The sequence below is a fragment of the Gorilla gorilla genome, chromosome 9, assembly GCF_029281585.2.
Source record: "Gorilla gorilla gorilla isolate KB3781 chromosome 9, NHGRI_mGorGor1-v2.1_pri, whole genome shotgun sequence".
NCBI lineage: Eukaryota > Metazoa > Chordata > Mammalia > Primates > Hominidae > Gorilla > Gorilla gorilla.
In genome coordinates, this window is record NC_073233.2 from 49,809,223 (window position 1) to 49,824,807 (window position 15,585).

A 15,585-nucleotide genomic window follows, 5' to 3' on the forward strand; every position below is an offset into this window, starting at 1 on the left:
CTTTCCCACACATTTGTAACATCACCTACCTTTTCCTCAGTATCTTATTTGTTACTATCCCCTGTATACATTCTTTATTCTAATTAATTTGAAATTGGTAATGCCCTCACATGTGCCTTTACTATCCCTGTATGTATGTGTGTAGACAAATGAGTCTATGCATACATGCTTTTAAAAAAAAAAATTGTTAACTCTGGAAGGCTGGATGCAGTAGCTCACACCTGAATCCAAGCACTTTGAGAGCCTGAGGTGGGCGGATCACCTGAGACCAGGAGTTCAAGGCCAGCCTGGCCAACATAGCAAAACCCCATCTCTACAAAAATACAAAAAAATTAGCCAGGTGTGGTGGCCTGCGCCTATAATCCCAGCTACTTGGGAGGCTGAGGCAGGAGAATCACTTGATCCCAGGAGGCAGAGGTTTAAGTGAGCTGAGATCACACCACTGCATTGCACTCCAGCCTGGGCAACAGAACAAGACTCTATCTCAAAAAAAAAAAAAAGTCCCAGTGGGGAGTGACCTCCCTGACCCTCTACTCTGTCTGTTTAAATCCTGTCTCAGGTAGTCCGCCTTTCTCTAAGAAGCATTTTGTGATTACATGCAAATATTTTTTTCCTCTAAAAAAAAATAATTTTTCTCTTATTATTTCATGTATGCAGTTTTCTGTCTCCAACTTGATTATAAATTCATTATATTTCATTTCTTAAGGTTAGAAACTTTCCATTTTTTTTTTGTTCCCACCTACAGCTTACAGAGATAGACATATAGTAGGCTGTCAATAAAGTTTGGTTTATTTTTTGCTAACTCAGAGCACACTTATAATCTACTTATTCCTCACCTGTGAGGAGAAAATATAAAAATATGTACATATTTAGTGTTGTTTTTTTAGGAATTGCTTTTGCCTCAACCCCAGAAGCCTTTAGAAAAGCTTAATGGCTACCAGCAACAGAAGCCTGCAGCAAGCTCCATATTCTCTCTTCATTTGAATATCAGTTTCCATTAATGAAAGCCCCTCTCTCTCAGAATTTTTAAATTGATAAATATTACCATATGGTAGGAGCACAAGGAAGCAATAACCTTGGGTTACTGGGTTTGCAGAACTCTTTGTAGCTAAACAGCATGAATTTTTTCCAATGTGTTGCTTAACGACAGGGATATGTTCTAGGAAATGCGTCCTTGGGTGATTTTGCCGTCGTGGGAACATCATAGAGTGTACTGTACTTACTTACACAAAGCTAGGTGGTATAGCCTACTGCACTTCCGTGTTATATTGTGTAGCTTCTTGCTCCTAGGCTACAAACCTCTACAGCATGTTTATGTACTGCAATACCGTAGGCAAGCGTAACACAATGGTAAATATTTGTGTCTCTAAACATATTTAAATGCAGAAAAGGTACAGGGGAAATACAGTATTATAATTTTATGGCACCACCATGGTATATGCAGTTCATCATTGACCAGAACTTCATTATGTGGTGCGTGGCTATAATACCATGTTCTAAATCCCTGAACAAGCCAGAATTACCAACTGAAGATTATTGCACTAGAATAATGAAACTGGCATTTTGTGAGGTATCAACCCAGAGCTCTCAGGTTTTCCTGTGGGTACATGTTACAAAAGGAGACATTTTGTTATTTGTTCTTGTACCCTATCTACTTCCTAAAGGGACTAGGGATGACTTTCATGGAATGCACAGTGTAACATCCAGCCAATTCAAAATAAACAGGAAAAGTTAAGTAGTGAAGAATTTTTTAAAAGAAAGCCTTCTATTAAGAAACTCGGGCTAATTTTGCCTGAGCTTCCTTGTTATTCAAGCTTAGAGGAGAACTCAAGAGGGCTGTGTAACCTTCATTGGGTAATAAAGGAAACATACTGAGTTCTCAGGAGAGAGAATTTTTGCTAGGCCATTACACTGAGAGTCTTCCATAGGAGTCTTTATGTAAGAGACTTGAGCCACCTAAATAATATCTTGGTAATCATTTTAGAAAGAAATTATTGTAGTATATTGCTATTTCTTATATCAGCCATTTAGTGAAAAATGGGAGCCTTCATGTAGAACTAGGATAGTTTTCCATTAAACAAATCATTTTTCAGTTAAGGCAATTAAGCCAGCTATATGGTCTGGACACACAGCTATGTCCAGATATTTGAATAAACCTTGAAGAATCCCATATATTAAATAACATAATAAGCTTCATCCTTGCCATCTATGTTTTGAATGTAGAGCAAGTGGATCTTTTTTAAAAAATAGTGTATCACATACCTGTCCCCATGCTCACTAATAACAGAATCTCTGACTGCCTGCTCTCTAGCTGCCACTGTTCTCAGCCAGGCTTTTGGCAAACGCTAGATGACAAAGTTGGTATTTTATTATGTATTTTGAAGATGCTGAATGGTATTTTTATTACATTGGGCTATAGAAGTGCCTCTAAGCAGAGCCAAAACGTTTCTCCAAAAGCAGGGTTGGAGTCACCCAAGGTCTTGAATGAGTACTATGTACCTTTTACTAACGTGCTGGCCCTTGAATTTCAGGTACGGTGGTTGAGGAGAGCAATGGTTCTGATGAGATGGAGAATTCAGATGAAACCAAAATGTCAGAAGAAATACTGGCTTTGGTGGATGAATTTCAACAGGCATGGCCTTTGGAAGGCTTTGGGGGTGCACTAGAGATGAAAGGGCGGCGTCTAGACTTACAAGGAATACGGGTGCTGAAGAAAGGTCCCCAGGATGGAGTGGCCAGAAGCTCTTGCTATGGAGACTGCAGAAGTGAAGATGATGAAGCAACAGAATGGGTAAGTTTGCCAACTTAATTCTCACAAAATTGTTGCCCATGCCTTTCAGGGGATCCTAATATGCAAAGTGGGAAGTTTCTGTTGGATATGTGGCACTACTTGGCTATACACTCCAGGACAGCCTTCACATTGGAATGTTATTGGAAGGAAGCATTTCATGTTACTTATGTATTGCTGGCTCTTCTGGGAGGCAGGAGGAAATGGGATGGGTGTGAAGCCACTGTCAGAGCCTGCAGACTTGGAACTGTCCAGTTCAGACATCTTTCTTTTCGGTTTCTTCTATACATTCTTCGAGACTAGGTTATTTTGTTCATTTCACTAACCATTTTTTATTTAGGTCTTTAAGAATTAAACTCAAGGAGAGAACTTAACCTGAGCACAGTACTTGGTTATTCTTAAACTAGTATTCACAAATCATTGACAGATTTGATCACTGGTCTCATTTGTCCCTAACATGTTTCTGTTTCCCAGATTACATTCCAGGTCAAACGTGTAAAGAAACCCAAAGGAGATCATAAGAAAACTCCTGGGAAAAAAGTAGAAACAGGTCAGATAGAAAATGGACATCGTTACCAAGCAAACCTAGAGATCACTGGCCCCAAGGTGGCATCTCCTGGGCCACAAGGTAAATTTGAATGTTTAATATGCCAGTTTCTTGTTTTAGATGTCACTATCTCATTTCTCACAAAGGTTGTATTTGTAACTTGCAATAGTTCAGATGAGATGATAAAGGGGCATAGTGTGGTCAAGAAACCAGTCTATCTTCTGTATCAATGAAAAAAATGTTCAAACTCTAAAACATTATGGAAATGAAAATTCCAGTGGATTTAACATTATGTGTAATAAATTCATAAAGGAAGAAAAACTAGGTGAATATTTACATGCTCTTTCCATGTGGGAAGAACTTTCTAAGGCAGAGAGAGGGAAAGAAAATAATAATTCTGACACTGGAAAGTACCACAAAATAAGACAAAGGACTGAAGCAAAGTTTTTTTGTAGATTATTTTTGTATATATTTACAGAATATATGATAAGCAGAGGGTATCAATATCATTTAAAGAGCACCTACAAATCAATATGAAACATACAGTATTTCAGTAAAATACGTGCAGCGTACATAGGCAGTTCACCAAATACATACACACACACACACACACACACACACACAGATGGCCACTAAACCTGAGAAGATGTTCAACCTCATCAGCAATCAAAGGAGTGCAGGCATAAACAGTAAGATACCAGTTTTGATTATCAAATTGTTTTTAAATGTGTAACACACATTTTATTTAACTGAAGTGAATTTTGGGGTAGTCTGACTAGACGCATCAGAAAATTTAAAAATATACCAGTTATTCTACTTCTAGTAATTTACCCTAAGTAAATCATCTTACAAGTGCCATAGATGTAAGTAGAAAGATTATTGATCATGGGATTGCTTATAATAAAAATTTGTAAACAACATAAATGTTGTAATTGCCTAAATAAATCATAACACATATATGCTGCATAATATGCACTCAAGATATTGGTAATATAGTAAGTAAAGAAAAGCAATTTATAAAGTAATAAATGTAGAGAATACCTTAATCATTATGCTATATTTCATCAACTACATTTTTTTCACATTTCAATATCTCTGAAATTGGAATACATCTTACAGTTGATAGTATCTTATATAATAATTGCCACTGTTTTTCTTTCTTAAATCCTGTAAAATAATGTATATTTACAGTTGGCAGCATCTTAGATTTGATGAAATATGGTATAATAAACAAGCACATAGAAACAAAACTAGCAGGAAATACATCAAAATGTTATAAACGGTCATCTCTGGGTGCTAACAGAGCTATAGGTGATTTTTATTTTCTTCTGTATGACTTTTCCATTTTCTAAATATTTTACAATAAGCCTATATTACTTTTATAAACAAAAAACTAAAAATTTATTATAAAAGTGAAAACTAAAGCCGAATATGGTTGAGATGATACGAGAGCACTTAAGCAGTTTTAAATGTATTCAAGTTGGTGGGCCCAAGTAGGGCATTGAATGTACTTGCAAATGAGATTATGGAACTACTTATTGGCATTAAAGTGAAAAGCTCTAAAGCATAGAGGACAGAAATACTAGAGAGATTCAAAATCCCAATTTTCAAATTAGTATGGATTCTATTCACTGCTAACTAATCAGCTTCATGATAAATCCTAACCAAGTTATAAAGCAAAGTATTAAATAGTTTGTGAGCCCATGGGGGAAAAATGGAGATCATTAAGAGCCATTGTAGATTTTCTAAGAACTAATAATAATGCTTAACTAATTTCATTTCCTTTTTTGGTTAGGGCTACTAGACTGGAAGACCAGGAAAGTGCCATAGACATAATGTAACTGGATTTCAGCAAGGCATTTAACAGAGCCTCTTATGATATCCTTGTGAACCAGATGGAGAGATGTGGGCTTGAAGCCTTCCCATTGCCTACAGGATAAAATTCAAACTTCCTAGTGTGGTGTACAAGACCCTTTACAGCCCGCCTCTGTGTACCCTTCAACACCATTCTCTGAACCAACCATGCTCATGTTTTTACCTCAGTGCCTTTGCACATGCTATTCCCTCTGCCTGGAATGCCCTGTGCCCCCTCTGCCCTCTGCCGTGCTAAAATATCACTCATCCTTAAACTTCAAAATCAAGTGCCATCTCTTCCTTGTTACCTTCAGGCAGAATTAGTTACTCTTTCCTCTGTGCAATTGTTCTATATCTTCGCTCTAGCTCTTTTCGTGTTGTATTGTAATGATTTGTTTATGTTTACCTTCCTTACTAGACTGTGAGCTCAAGAGCAGGCCGTCTTAATTATTCCTGTCTGTACCCCTAGTGTCTTTTATGGTTCTCAGCCCCTTATAACAGGTGCTCAATAAATATTTTTCAAATGAAATTATTAAATGTAAAAGAAAAATTAAGATTTTTTGTGAAAATTATGGCTTATTTAAGTTATTAATTTAAACAGAGTTAATTTGAAACTCTTCCAAAACTGTTCCTTTCTGTTTTGTTAAAATCTCAATCTAAACCCCTGCCTGTACCTCAAACAGTTTTCTACTGTTGGTAAATTCCTATAATATAAAAAGCGCTATACAGAACTAAAGTTCTCCTTCCTGCCTATTCCATTATAACTCCTTCAGAAAACCCTTCCCAGACAAGACAGTTCTGCTCTTTTCTTGGGGATTTGATGTAAGTAAAGGGCCCACACCCAAAAGGTGGTACCTACGAAGGATATTAATAAACAGAGCTTTAAATTTTTTTGTAGCTTTAAATAGCTTGTTGATTGGGAACATACACGTTAGAGTCAAACAGACTCTTAGCTCTGCCAGTTGCTAGCCAGGTGACCTGGACAAGTCACCTAGTCTCTCTGAGTCTCTGTTTTCTCATCTGAGAAATGAGGGTTAAAACCTACTTCAGGCCAGATGCAGTGGCTCACATCTATAATCCCAGCACTTTGGGAGGCCAGGGTGGGAGGATCACTTGAGTCCAGGAGGTTAAGGCTCCAGAAAGCTAGTATCATGCCACGGCACTCCAGCCTGGGCAAGAAAGCAAGGTGCTGTCTCTAACTTAAAAAAAGAAAAATGGAAAAAACTTAACCTCATGAGGTTAAGGATGTAAAGCACTTAGCATGGGATCTGAATACACAGGAAGTGCTCTTCAAATAGTTGATAACCAGGCTGGTTCTTGGACTGTGGTGTTGTGGTGGGGGCTGGGAGGAGATGATAATCTTTCATTAACATCATTATTCCCTGCTGCTCTTCTTTATAGTAGTGGTTCTCTCTACTGGGTGTGGACATTTGGCAATATCTGGAGACATTTTTGTTGTTATATCTGGGGAACAGTGCTACCACCATCCAGTGGGTGAAGGCCAAAGATGATGCTAAACACCCTCCAATGCACAGGACAGGTCCCTCAAAAAATTATCCAGCCCAAAATGTCAATAATACCAGGTTGAGAAACCCTGCTTTAGAGATAAATGTTTCTACTAAGTTGGAGTTGTCTTTATAAAATCAAAATACAGAGGGGCAAAAATTAAGTTTGGTAAGAATGTTAACATTGAAGAATGCCTTAACCCCTTATTTCATGTTGATCAATCTTAAATCTAGCAAGTGACTCATTTATTCTTACTTCTCCACCTGTCTTTACTCAGAGATGATCTTTAGTTCCATTGCATAATGACGAGATTTTAATTAGATCATAGATGGGGGAAATGTTAAAGACTACAGGAATGACTAGCACCTCCAAATACACCAATCCGGGTGAAGTAATCACCAGGGCATAAGGCCCTTTGGGTTCTGTTCCTTTGCAATTGTGTGGATTCATGGCATACTTTCCTTCCAGGAAAAAAACGTGACTACCAGCGTCTGGGATGGCCCAGCCCGGACGAATGTCTCAAACTCCGCTGGGTAGAGTTGACTGCCATCGTGAGTACCTGGCTTGCAGTTTCTTCAAAAAACATTGAGTAAGTATGTTAAGCCTCTCCCTCCTTTATGGCATTTGAGTCCCATTGAACCCAGCTGACTTTAAGGATCCCCTCTTAGCAGCTAGTAGAAGAGTTATCCTTTCTAGAGCTGAATTTTCAAAGGATGACCATGCTGACCATGGCCCCCAGGTGGACCCAACCCATTGTAGCAAAGCAGTGAGTGTGCCCCCCTTCCCGGTGCCTTCACCTGTCCTTTGTAAGCTATCTAGCAGCCATGTATAACCTGCTTAGTTTGAATTGAAGACTGGATCCTCTCTATAGAAGTACAAAACCCATGGTTTCTCATGAATATCTTGCAGTTGTAAGGGAGCCAGAGCAAATCCAGATTTGCAAACACCTACCAAGACATAGTAGATGCCTCTGATAACTGCTTTTTCCTCACTGGACACTCGCTCTCTTTTGCTGACCCCTTTTCTACCCTTTAAGTGTTGGAGTTCCTCAGGATTTACCACTAAGCCTTCTTATTTTGTAATCACTTCTAGTCAGACTGATCTACTCCCAAAATTCCAATCAACACAAAGATGTACTAACAGCTCCCAAACTTGAATCTCCAGACCAGACCTTTTTACAATGCCTTCAACTCATTTGTCTGTCTCCCTGACCTGTCTGTCTAGATTGCACTCAGGCACCCCATGCTCAGGAAAATTAAAGTCATAATTTTCTTGCCCACTCTCCATATTAAAAAATTATTGTTTTGTTTTGTTTTGTTTTTTCTTTTCCTATTTTTAGTAAATAGCTCCAGTAATGCTTAGGCCAAAAACCTGGGAGTTATCCTTAATGATTTTCCTCCCGTGCTCTTCAAATTCAGCCTGTTACCAATTCTTAGCACTTTTACTCCCTGAGTATTTTTCAAAACCACCTACCTTTCTCCATCTCCATTGCTGCCTCCTCAAACCAGAGCATAACCATCCCTACGTCGGTTCATCCAGTACTTCCTAGCTGGTCCTCTTGCTCTGTTCACTCTTGCCTCTGTTCAATCTATTCTCTCCACAGTACTCAGAATTCTTCAAATATAAGTCAAATCATTCTTAAAGCACTCTAGGAAATTCTTAATGCTATTTAAAGTGGACCATAAAGCCTTTCTTGATCTGCTCCCTGCCTGTTTTTTCATCCTCTCTTTTGCCCTCTCTCCTGCCAGGGCTGTCACACGTGGTGTCTCCTTTGTCTATGGCATTGTTCTCACTGTGGGTTCTCAGCTGGTTAATTCATACTAAACCTTCTGGCCTCAACTTAATCTTACCTCCACAGAATCCTTCACTAGCTACCCTCCTCCACCAGTGCAGAGGCAACATATATCCTCCTGGAGTGTATTATCATTGCACCATATTTTATCTTTTATAACTTATCACATGTAATAAATGAATCACTCACAAGAGAATGAACATGGTAACAGCAGGGACTAACTATGTTGTTTTACTCATTATTATAGTCCTTGTATCTGACATGTAATAGGCTCTAAATAAATAATGAGTGAATGTTTGCCTAATAATTGTTAGACTTTTTAAATAGCTGCAAGTAAAACATGGCAGTGCCAATTTGTCATATTAGTGCATATGATAGTCTATAATAGTAAGCTTGTATATGGTGGGAAAATGAAAGGAAGTACTTAGTCTTACACCTAAATACAATGTACGGCTGTATCTCTCTAAGATTTACTGTCTAAGCTTTAGGTAACTTTTTCTGTGGGGAGGAATGTGCTGCTGTGCATAAAAGAAAACTAAAAGATATAACCAGTTGTGGGTATTTATCACCACTTATATCTTGGAAGAAGAACTCCTAGAAGAAAACTTACTTCGTTTAAAATCAGGGGATAACATGTTGAAGCTATGATGAGCTGATTGTTAATGCTGTCTCTCTTTGATTGTTAATGCTGTCTCTCTTCTCTTCCCACCCACTCAAAAATTTCCCATAGCTAATGTGGTAATCTCCATTTTTCAGCATCACAGAACACATAGATTTTGCCACCCCTATACAGCAGCCAGCAATGGAGCCTTTTTGCAATGGCAATCTCCCCACGAGTATGCATACCCTGGACCACTTGCATGGGGTTTCCAACCGAGCCAGCCTGCACTACACAGGGGAGAGTCAGTTAACAGAGGTGAGTGCTCGGCTTTGTTCAGGCTGTTTTTTAGCCTCACAGTTAGGATGCACATTGATACTACGTAGAAAGCCCAGGTGACCAGGCCTTTTAAAAAAAAATAGGGGCTTTTTTCAGTTAGGCATCACCTAGGTGGGTTTGGGCCAAGCCTGATTTCTTTCAGGCCCTGGGACTGAGCTTATTATTCTTTTTTTTCTTTATGACCATGGAATTTTAATTCTGATTTACCCCTCGAGGGGGGTAGTTCTGCCTTGCCATCAAATACCAACTCTTGAGAAAAATGTATGGGGCAGTTAATTCTCCTGTTGACATTTTTAAGAAGGAAGGGTAAGGAAAGCAGACCCAATATATACCTAGCAAAGCATATACCTAGAAGAATTGGAAAAACATGTCACAAGTATCCAACAGTAGAGGATTGGTTAAATAAATTTTGGATAGATGTAAGATAGTATACAGTGGCACCATTAGAAAATATATAGAAATATTCTTCTTGACCTGAATAAATTTTCACAATATATAATGTGAAAACATAGGTAACAGTATACAGTGTAATTCAATATTTTGTGAGAAAAAAATGTACATAGAAAAATATCTGAAAGACATATAAAGGTATTAAAAGTGGTTGTTAATACCTCTCTATATGTCTTTACATGTCTGAATGACAAGATTACACATAGTTTATTTCATTTACTCTGTGTTCTAGTGTTGCTATAATGAATGTGTTTTACATTCTGTAATTTTTGTTAAATGTGGGAGAGCTGAGGGGATGATAAAACAGCCTTAAATGTGTCTTCCATAGATTACCTTACCAATAGGACCACAGCATGTATCCCAGAAAAACAGTTTGCCTCTGTGGTACAGTGCCCAACTCAGCATTAGCAGTATCATCTAGATCCTGCATCGTTTTCATTCTTCTAATCTACTATCTTCCTTCCTTCCAGGTATTACAAAATCTCGGCAAAGACCAATATCCACAACAGTCGCTTGAACAGATTGGCACCCGAATTGCCAAAGTTTTGGAAAAGGTAAGTCACCCCACAGAAAAGCTGGAAACAATTGCCCTCCTTCTAACTTCTTTTCTAAGTTATTTGCTCCTAAGTGTCTCTAACCTCTTCTGTTAGTTACTTAGCACTTGGTGGCTAAAAGGATAATGTGAAATAACTCCCCTCAGAATGTTTCAGTCGCTTTTTCTATCACTTGAGTAATATTCTTTTCTGTCTCTTTGCCTGCTTTCTGTGGTGAAACTTACCTAGTCAGTTTTCTCTTCTTTACCCCAGTATGTGTGTATAGAGGTGGTAGTATTGGAAACCATGGAATCTAGGTATATGAAATAAGTCAGATATTCTTCTGATGGTGAAGAATATTTGGTATTTTGGATGATGGATGGGAAACCCACTTTGAAATGTCTTTTCTCTTGAAATCATGAAACAAAATATTTACCAAATTGCATTTTCATAGAGCCTACAGAAAATATCATTGAGAGGTTCTAAGACTCCTTTTCTTCCTCTGTGTGATATTTGTGTAAAGAGGAGGGGTTTTTTAATTTAATTTTATTACTTTATGGCTAAGAATCTCTCTACTTTATTACTGTATAATATTAAAGAGCTAATTTAACATAGTCATTTAAAGAATCAACCCAACTTCAAGTATGAATGCGACACTGTGAGATAGCAACTTCCTTCATCTTCCGGGTATCACACATGGAAAAGTCATCAGCAGACTCCAACTATAATGAAACTAGGGCAAACACATGATCCCCAGACTTCAAAAAAACGTAAGGATTGCCAAAAGTGGTTATGATCCACACAAAAACCATACAGGATGAATTGTAGCAGAAGTCAGGCAGGGTTAGCAATTTCAGAAAACGTCAGCAAAATTCTACTACCTGAAGGAACTTTCTACAGGTAGCCCAACCAGGAAAATCCTGAGTAATAAAAACAGAGCAGACACAGCACTGATACAAAAATAAAAGAAAACTGGTCGGGCCCGGTGGCTCACACCTGTAATCCCAGCACTTTGGAAGGCCAAGGCAGGTGGATCACTTGAGGACAGGAGTTCAAGACCAGCCTGGTCAACATGGTGAAACCCCATCTCTACTAAAAATACAAAAATCAGCCGGGCGTGGTGGCACGCGCCTGTAATCCCAGCTACTTGAGAGGGTGAGGCAGGAGAATCAGTGCTAACCCAGGAGGCGGAGGTTGCAGTGAGCCAAGATCGCGCCACTGCACTCCAGCCTGGGTGACAGAGTGAGACTCCGTCTCAATAAATAATGAATGAATGAATGAATGAATGAGTGAATGAATGAAAACCATAGGAAAAAGCAGCAAAACTTACTAAAGAACACACAGCGGGAAAATATTGTCATGGAACACATTATAATTCAGACTGAACTTTTCTCCATGGATTAAAATATTAGGCCAGGCACAGTGGCTCATGCCTGTAATCCCAGCACTTTGGTGGACAAGGCAGGAGGATCATTTGAGCCTAGGAGTTTGAGCCAGCCTGGGCAACATAGCGAGACCCTATCTCTACAAAAAAATTAAAATGCTCACACACACCTGTAGTCTCAGCTACTTGAGAGATTGAGGTGGGAGGATCGCTTGAGCCCAGAAAGTTGAGGTTGCAGTAAGCCATGATCATGCCACTGCACTCCAGCCTGGGCAACAGAGTGAGACCCTGTCTCAAAAAAAAAAAAATTCGCTTGCATAAATAAAGATCACAAAGCAAAAATATAAAAACACAGGAGAAAGATAAGCAATGGATATAAAAACAGGAGATAGAAAACTGAAATATATTAAACTTGAGTGCCAGGCCAAACAGGTCAGTAGTAGAAAAATTTTGTCACAGAACTGACGACAAAATTGGAAGAAGCAGCAAGAGGAATACAGCACAAACACAGAAAGGGACATAGAGGACAGAAGTGACAAGTGACGAAAATAAAATAGAGAGTTAAAGAAAAATTGAAGATAACATGTTAGAGAGAAACATTTTAAGCTCTAGATTCAAATAAATAAGATTTGAGTCTTATTCTATTTCTATAAAATATATTTTGTTAAAAGGGTGCACTGTGTGCCATAGAAAACTGATCCAGAACAGTCAACAGCAGTGCTTATTGAAGCAAAATTACTCCATCTTGGAAGAAAAAAAAAGAGAGAGAGAGAAAGAAAGAAAATATAATCAGATTTTTCAACAGCAACTCTTGATTCCAGAAGACAATGGAGTAACATATTTAGAATACTTAAAGAATAAAAAAAGAGGAGCCATGGATTTTATATGCTACCAAACTGACCATCAATATAGAGTCCACAGACAAATTGCCATTAACATGTAACAAATATTGTTTCCATGAGCCCCTTCTTGAGAAGACTGTCTAGAGGTAAGCTTCAGACAGCCAAAATGACCAGAGCAGCATTGGTATAAGGGACTAGTAGCAAGCATTATATATTTGTCTATAGAGCCAAGACTGAATAATGGCTCTAAGAGAGGCAAGACAGTATCGTATGTTATGGAAGCTCCTCAGCTTACCATGGGGTTACATCCTGATAAACCACTGTTAAGTTGAAAATACCATAGGTCGAAATGCATTTAGTACACCTAACCTACCAAACATTATAGCTTAGCCTAGCCTTTCTTAAATGTGTTCAGAACACTTATATTAGCCTACAGTTGGGTAAAATCATCTGGCAGCACAGTATATTATAGAGTATCAGCTGTTTACCCTTGTGATCATGTGGCTGACTGGCAGCTACAGCTCGCAAGAGTGTTGTACTGCTTTCTACTGTATGCCCGTTGCTTTCACATTGTCATAAAGTTGAAAAATCCTAAGTTGGGGATTGTTTGAGCTCTGAAAATGTAGGTATAGTACAATTATCAAAAAATGGTGAGAGAATAGGAGAATATATGAAAGGTAAAATAAGCTCACTGATTACTTAATAGGTACTGATTGGGAATTAAAGAATGGTACTTCAAATTAAATGCTGGTGGAGAGGAAAGGTAGAAATGTAAGAAAAGGTTATCAGGTAATTTCCATACTGTTCGTAGTAGGGGACCAACAGAATATAGCCCAAAAAAAGTATGAAGGAAGGGAGAGTAATGGTATTATATAAAGGCCTTACTGTATAGATACAAGCCTTCCTAAATACCAAAAGATAACCTGAAAATAGTATGCAAATAAGATAGACAATATAGTAAAAGAATACACATGTACACATATTAAACAGATGGATTCAAGGGACCAAGGACAAACAATTATATCCATAATTGCAAATGTTCTTACCTTAACTATTAAAAGAACAAGATTTTCAGATTGTTTAACAAAGCATAGCCAAACATTGTGCTGTATTCGAGAAATATCCAAATAAAATGTAACAAGATTTAAGATAAAAATAAAAGAATGGATAAAGCATACAAGGCAAATGCAAATAAGAGAGCAAAGTTTATGATCTCCATACCTAACAAGGAAAAACTTAAATCAAAAAGCTTGACATGACAAAGAAATATACTTTAAAATGCTAAAGACTACAGTTTACAATAAATTTGTAATAATTATTAGTATTTATGTATCCAGAAACAAATGTCATAAAGCAGAGACTAAGGGAGATTCAGAGAAACAGATTAAAATATACCACATAATACCAGACAAAAAATTAATAAGGATATAAAAGATCTAAATAGCATAATCAGTAAGGTAGATCTTATTAGATATATCAAACTCTGAACTTTGATTATAGAAAATACATCTTTTCGTCATTTGAACATAGAATATTCATTCGTGAAAATTATATCAGAGCAGTGAACAAATTCCAAGGAAGAAAATAAAAGTAGCATTTTCTGGCCAGAATGCAAAAAAATAATAATAATAATAATAATAATAACTAACAATATAAAAGCCCTCCTACCTGGAAATTCTAAAACATGTCATTTAAACAGCTACTGAGTCAAAGAGAAAATAAGAAATTTAGAATTTCTTGAAGATACATGAAAACAAAATAACAGTCTGTATAACAGACTAAAACAGTTTTCAGAGAAATTTTCATAGCATTAAGTACTGTGTCAGTAAAAATGAAAAATAAGAAGAAAAGATATAAATTAAACACCCAAAACCAGGATGAAAAAATAAACTAAAAGCAAAAGAATTAACAAAGAAAAAGGATGCATTAATTATACAGAAAATCAGTAGAAACAATGAATCCAAAAGTTGAGTTTGAGGTATATATCAATAAAATAGATACATCATTAGCTAACCTAATAAAGGAAAAGGAGATTGCCAAAATAAAATTCGAAAGGCAGGGGGACATGACCATAAAAATAGGAAGTTTAGAGAATCAGACTACTTTAACCAAAACATATAATTTATTCAAATATGTTTGAAAACTTAGGTGAAATAATATTTTTTAGAAAACTACAATGCAGAAAAAATGCAGCACTGTAGTTTTCTAAAAATATTATTTCTCAGTAGAAACAGCATCTAAATGAGAAAGATTGCCATAGAAGAAATGGAAAAAATAGTTAACTCCAACCAAAAAGCACACTAGGCCCAGATGACTTCACAGAGGACTTTTACAAACTGTTAAAGACCAAAAATTTCCAGTGCTGCTATATTTCAGAGTATCAAAAAAAGAAAATGTATTTTACAAAGAAAACATATCATTGTTCCCCAAATCTGAAAAAAATGACGTCAAAAAATAAAACTACTAACCTATTTCTCTTGTTAACAGTTCAAAAGTAGTAAAATAGTAGCAAACATAATCTAACAGCATATTTTGAAAAATACATCATGACTAAAAGGCTATTCTAGGAACACTGAATTGATTTACTATTTGGAAACCATTAATATCATCCTTCATATTGATAGAGGGGAAAAAATCATATAATTATATCCAGACTTGTGCAAACATTGGATATATTCAGTACCAACTTAGTTTAAGAACCCTAAGAATTGATACTTTTCTTAGCACAATAACACACACATACACACACACACACACACACACACACACACACACACACACCACTTAGCAGAAAAGCCAGGACCTTACTAGGCGCCTTCTAAATGCTTTTCCACTGAAGTCAAGAACCAGACAAGAATGTCCACTCTATCTACTACTGCTCAACATGAGTTTGAATGTATTAATATAGACAAAGGCATTCAGACTGCCTACTGTATCTAATAAAATCATATG

General features: G+C 37.1%; 1 protein-coding gene across 3 annotated transcripts in view; it reads left to right on the top strand.

The window, feature by feature from the left end:
* Positions 1-15,585, top strand: part of TTC17 (tetratricopeptide repeat domain 17) — a 140,849-nt gene that overhangs the window by 87,003 nt on the left and 38,261 nt on the right. For 2 of the 3 annotated variants that reach the window (XM_019036740.3, XM_019036743.3), the window contains 5 exons: positions 2,532-2,791; positions 3,263-3,416; positions 7,164-7,284; positions 9,244-9,403; positions 10,345-10,428. In XM_019036740.3, the coding sequence (XP_018892285.1) occupies positions 2,532-2,791; positions 3,263-3,416; positions 7,164-7,284; positions 9,244-9,403; positions 10,345-10,428 (779 nt within the window). Of the gene's footprint in view, positions 1-2,531; positions 2,792-3,262; positions 3,417-5,130; positions 5,744-7,163; positions 7,285-9,243; positions 9,404-10,344; positions 10,429-15,585 lie in introns of those variants that run through there. The other variant, XM_019036745.3, reaches the window with a different exon arrangement.